General features: G+C 48.7%; 1 protein-coding gene across 1 annotated transcript in view; it reads left to right on the top strand.

Moving 5' to 3' along the window:
- The first annotated feature begins 2,727 nt into the window (after positions 1-2,727).
- Positions 2,728-5,843, top strand: part of Tnfrsf9 (TNF receptor superfamily member 9) — a 13,378-nt gene continuing 10,262 nt past the window's right edge. Inside the window, exons 1-3 of the mRNA XM_055615302.1 lie at positions 2,728-2,778; positions 3,996-4,119; positions 4,710-4,814. Of these exons, the coding sequence (XP_055471277.1) occupies positions 4,020-4,119; positions 4,710-4,814 (205 nt within the window). The 5' untranslated portion in view covers positions 2,728-2,778; positions 3,996-4,019. The remainder of the gene's footprint in view (positions 2,779-3,995; positions 4,120-4,709; positions 4,815-5,843) is intronic.

The following is a 5,843-nucleotide window of genomic DNA, read 5'->3' as shown; positions in this document are numbered from 1 at the left end:
TGCCACCCCAGCACCTTCCAGAATGGCTCACCACTTTTCTTTAGTGGGAAAATGACAAGTGTTAATGTGTGGAGGGCTTGAATCTTTGGTGCGGATGGGGCTGTGAGAAACAATCGTCCCAAAGTGAAACAGAGCTACTGCTTGGCACAGGAGCTGCGCCCTCAGGGTACACCCGGGATTGATTCAGGCGTGCACACGGCACATGCCACGCTGGATGGCGGCGTAAAGGCCACAGGTGGAAGCAACTCAGTGTCCGTTAACTGCTGAATGGATAAACCAGATGTGCCATTTCCCCCTAAAGGAATATTACTACACCAAGAAAAGAAGTGAAGTATTGATACATAGAACAACACAAATGGATCTTGAAAATATGCTAAGTGAAAGAAGCCAGTCACAGAAAACCACAGATCGGCTAATTATAGTTTACGAACATCTAGAAATGACAAGTGCTGAGAGGCAAGATTAGTTTCAGGGAGGCACAGCATATGTGGGACCTTTGGCCACCTCCCCCTCCCCCCCATTGCCCCCAGGGTTTCTCTGTGTAGCCCTGGCTGTCCGGGAACTCACTCTGTAGACCAGGCTGGCCTCAAACTCTGAGATCTGCCTGCCTCTGCCTCCCAAGTTCTGGAATTAAAGGTGTGTATCACCATGCCCAGCTTTAGGGATTTCTGTTTTTTAAATGTTCCTTAAAAGCTAGACATAGTGTCACATGTCTTTAATTCCAGGACTCAGGAGGCAGAGGCAGGTCTAAGTGGATCTCTGGGAGTCGAGCCCAGCCTGGTCTGAGTTCCAGGCTAGCCAAGGCTACATATTGAGAGAAACACTGTCTCAAAAAAAAAATTTTTTTTTAATGTATATGTGTTTGCCTGTGTGAGTGAATGTTATACATATGCAATGCATGAAAAGCCAGAAGAGGGCATCACGTTTTCTGAAACAACTTATAGGCAGTTGTGAGCTGCCGTGTGGGGTGCTGGGAATCAAACCCAGGTCTCTCTAAGCACAGCCAGTACTCTTAGCCACTGAGCCAACTCTTTAGCCCAGGATTTATTTTTGATTGATGGGAATATTCTGTGATCAATTAGAGGTGATAGTTTCATAGCATAGTATAGAATATACTACCATCTTCTGAACTTTGTACACCTTGCATGTTGAAATTTATGTTATGGGACACTAGACCTTATTAGAGTCAGTCCCAAGAGGCCCGTGGGCCCTGAGCTGTAGGGCCCAGGTTTTCTGTGTGAGCACAGAAAGCACTGACAGTTTATTTTTAAAGATTTATGTTCTAAAGACTTAACAGTTTTAAAATGGTGTACGTGGGGGGGGGCACACGTGTACACCAGGGCCTGCTGGGGCCAGAAGCCCTGGATCCCCCGGAGCTGGAGTTACAAGTGGCTGTGAGCCACTTGTATGGGTGCTGGGCGCTGAACTGGGTCCTCTGTGAGAGAGGTAGGAACTCTTAGCCACTGATCCACCTCTCTAGCCCTTTTTATTTTTAAATTATGTATATGTTGTGTCTGTGTCTCCGTGTGTGCACACATGAATGCAGGTGCCCAGGGGTCCAGAAGAGAGCACTGGCTCTCCCTGGAGTTAGAGTTACAGGCAGTTGTCAGCTGCCCACTGGGGGTGCTGGGAACTGGACTCGGGCCCTCTGTAAGAGCAGTACACAATCAGGACCACAGAGCCAGCTCTCCCTGCACTGGAAGTTTCTAAGGAGGGCAGTGACATGATTGGCCTCTTGTAAAACTGGAAAGCATTCAGTACATAAGGGTTTTACTAAATGTCAGCTCTCTTCCAGTTCCCCCATCCCTCAGTCCAAGAGCAAGCCTCCATCTCTCTTGTGAAAAAAATATTTCCTTGCCATTTGCATTCTAGTGGGAAGTCCATCTACTTTAGATAAAAATCACCCTTTTTAAAGACAAGGTCTTGCTGTGTGCAGGCTCTGTAATCTCCTGAGCATCTTTAGTCACTTGATGGACAAGTTCATATCAATTTCCACAGCAACCGCTTCCTCCTCCTCTCCTCCTGCCTTCCCTCCTCCTCCCTTCCCTCCTCCATCCTTCTTCCCTTCCTATTTCCCTCCCCCTCCTCCCTGCCTATTCTCTTCCTCCTCCTCCTCCTCCTCCTCTTTGCTCTTCATCTCTCCTCTTCCACTTCTTTTTTCCCCATTCAATGCAAGGTTTCTCTAAAAATCACTCATGGTTCTGGGCTTTGTTCAGTAACATCACCTAGGGCTGCAACCACTCTGCTTCCCTTGTCATTCTGTCCTGCTGATCCCCCCCCCGGACATACAGCCAGAGCCTTCTCATTGGCATGAGGACATTCAGACAATAACAGTGGTGAGACTAGCGCCTGGGTACCCTTCCAGGGTGGAGTAGCTCAGTGCTGGGTTTAAGAGGCGTGGCTCTCGGTTTTTATGGTTTAGGAGATCGTTTGTGGCAAAAACATGTAGCATGGTCTCAGCCCTTAAGTCTCCAATATTTTAAGGAGACGTTATAAGCTTTGGCATGGATAAAGGACTAACTGAGTTAAGTGACCAAATCCTTTTCCTAAAGTTGTCTAGGAAACCCTTCAAAGTGGCATTATCAAGTGGGGACTGGGGCTCTGGGGATTTTGAGGGCAGCGGGGAGGTTAACCACCTCACAGAGCAGCGTGGGGATTTCCCAGGAGGCTCTGCTCAGTTGAGTCACAGGTCCTGTATTTGACCTGTGGTCTTCTGGAGTGGCAGAACCTCACTGAGCTTCGGAGGAGCAGAAGGTTCTTTGCTGCTGAGATCACCAGGTTTGTCTGCTTGGGACTGGTGGGGACTGGAGGAGTAAAGACGCCTTTTTCTTTCTTTTTTCGAGACAGGATCTCGTATAGCTCAGTCTAGTCTCAAACTCTCTGTGTAGCCCAGGATGACCCTGAACTTCTGCTTCTCCTGCCTCCATCTCCTGGGTGCTAGGATTACCGACGTGAGCCACTTGTGCCTGACGGAGGGCCAGGGCTTCAGGCTAGGCATGCACTCCACCAACTGAGCTTCATTACTAGACTCGGGATTTTTTTTTTCCACTTGCCTTCTTTGTTTTTTTTACAAGCTTCAAATCTCAAAATTGGTAAGTTACAGGTCTGTGCTTAAGAAACTGTGGTAGTGAATTTGCAGAGGTCTTTCAAAGTGAGACCAAGTAAATGTCCAGTCAAAGAGGACAAAGCAATAACAGCAGGTCCGCTGCTCACTGAGGGGACCCGTTAGCTGGTACTCGTCAGCTGGACTGTGTCTTGGGGCTGGCGTGGCTGCAATCTGGAGGCCAGTGCCAATGATCTGGAAGTCCCTAAGGTTCCTGCTTTCATTGTCCCTGCATTTGTGAAGAACATGAGATCTCACTGTTGGCTGTGCAGACAGGAACAAAGCCAGTAGCTGTGGTAGAACTCTGTGAGTTTGCTGTTTCCATAAAACTCCAGTTTTTTTTTTTTTAATTTTTAAATTTAAAATTGTGTTTGTGTGTTTGTTGGTACACTTGAGCGCAGAGAGCCAGAGGCATAGGATCCCCTGGAGTTATCGACAGCTGTGAGTCCCCCAACAAGGGTGTTGGGAACTGAAGCTGGGTCCTCTCAAGAGCAGAGTGTGCTCTCAATCATTGAGCCATCTCTCCAGCCTCAAGATTCCAGTCTTAATTGCTCCCTAAAACCTGCAAACTGTTTCAAGTCTTTGTAGATGGTTCTGTAAGGGAAACTCACCCTGCCTTTGTTTTACAGAATGACATTTGTGAGACAGCCCCCTCTCATGGGACAGGGTCTCATGTAGTCCAGGCTGGCCTTCAACTTACTCTGTGGTTGAGAATGACCTTGAACCCTTGATCCTCCTGCTCTCCCTCTTGAGTGCTGGGGTGACAGGCACCCGCCTCCAGCCCGGGTTTCTGCATTCTGGTTCGTGTTAAGCCAGCACTTTACCAATGCGGCTACCGCCAGCCAGAGAGCAGCTCATCTGACTGAGATGCTTTCGGAATCTCCTTTGCCAGTGCCGTGTGTATGCGACAGTCGCTATGGGAAACAACCGTTACAAGTTGGTGGTAACTGTGCTGTTGGTGTTGGGCACCGGGAGGACAACAGCCCTGCAGAACGCCTGTGACGAGTGTGAGGCTGGTAAGCACTAAACGGGCGTTTTCCGACTGGTGAACACAGCTGCTTAGCCTGATCAGACCACTCCCTCCCCTGCAAAAGCTTGTTGGGGACAACAAGGTGGCCATCGGGACCCAGCTCGCCCGCTTAGCCTCGGCACCTCAGCTTCACTTCTGAGCACAATCAGAGGAGCTGCCTCAGGTTGTGTGCAAGATCCCAGGCCCTGCTCCGAACAGCACCTGGTACCTGGGAGCTTTGAATATGAGCCACATTCAGCAGCAAGGAGCAAGCAGGTGGCAGCGCTCTTCTCCTGCGTCCCGCCCGGGCTCTGCCCTCCGCCCTCAGGAGTCACAGTCTTGCCCGGCGGATTCAGGGTTTTCTTCTCTTGATGTCTCTGTTACAGTTTCTATGTTGTTCCTACTTGCTGGGAACATTATGCCAGGGCTCACCCTGCAAATGTATGCAGTCTTACAATGCTGGTCAATAAACATGTCTGTCACTGCCATGCCTAGAGGACAGATGGGACATTTATTCTGATTTCCCTGCAAGTGTCACAGTGCTTTGAGGGGTGCTCGTGGGATGCCCCACGGACATCCGGGACGCACTTCTTCCAGGCACTTTCTGCAGGAACCACAATCCGGTCTGTACCAGCTGTCCTCCAAGAACCTACTCCAGCACAGGTGGACGGCCAAAGTGTGACATCTGCAAAGTGTGTCAAGGTAGGTCTGTCTGTCTTGCTATTGCCCCACTGGACTGGAACTCGTGACTCCTGTCCTTCACCCTTCCAAGTCTGGAGGTCTGCTGTCAACCGTGGTGTCTTCCTCTTTAAGACTATTGGGAAGACTTAGCTGACTGATCTCCATTTAAAAGCGTGAGGCTCACAGGGTGCTGGCTCCTCTGTCCATGGAATGGAACAGCAACCATTTGCTGAATTTTTTAAATAACAGAGCAAATACTCCTGTGAAATGAGAGACTTTTGTTTTGTTCTGAGGCTGGGTCTCATTATGTAGCCCTGGCTGACCTGGAGTTTACTATGTAGGCCAGGCTGCCCTGGAACCAGAGGTCTACCTCTAGAGTGCTGAGACTAAAGGTGTGTACTACCATGCCTGGCTTTTTTTTTTTTTAAATAGGGTCTCCTGTAACCCAGGCTGACCTCCAACTTGTGATCTTCCTGCCCAAATGCTAAGTTATGACAGTGGTTCTCAACCTTCTTATTATTGCATCCCTTTAATACAGCGCCTCATGTCGTGATAGCTGTGTTTTCTGATGGTCTTAGACAACTCCTGGTGAAAGGGTCATTCAGCCCCCAAAAGGGGTATCGACCCACAGGTTGAGAACCACTAGTTCATGAGGTACTGGGGACAGGATCCAGGGTTTGGCACAGGCAAGCACTCTACCACTGAGCCACACCCACAGCCCGAGTAAAGCTTTTAATGAGCAAAGCTTAAAAACATTGTAATGGAGAATGAAAATAAAACAGTAGAAGCCAGGCATTGTGGCACACAAGTCCAGCACTGGAGCAGGAGGATTTTTAGTTTAATACTAGCCTGGGCTACAACAATGAGACCTCATTTCAAAAGAAAGAAAGAGAGAGAGGGAAAGAGAAAGAAGAAAAAAAGAAAAAGAAAAGAAGGAAGGAAAGAAGGAAGGAAGGGGCAAACACAACATTCTAGTTATAATGTCACTAACAAGCAGAGCAATTGTGTGTGTGTGTGTGTGTGTGTGTGTGTGTGTGTGTGTGTGTGTGT

Source organism: Psammomys obesus, unplaced genomic scaffold, assembly GCF_907164565.1.
Source record: "Psammomys obesus unplaced genomic scaffold, mPsaObe1.curated_primary_1811, whole genome shotgun sequence".
In the NCBI taxonomy this organism is placed as follows: domain Eukaryota; kingdom Metazoa; phylum Chordata; class Mammalia; order Rodentia; family Muridae; genus Psammomys; species Psammomys obesus.
The sequence above is the reverse complement of the archived record's forward strand: the minus strand, read 5'-3'. Positions and strand labels throughout refer to the sequence as shown.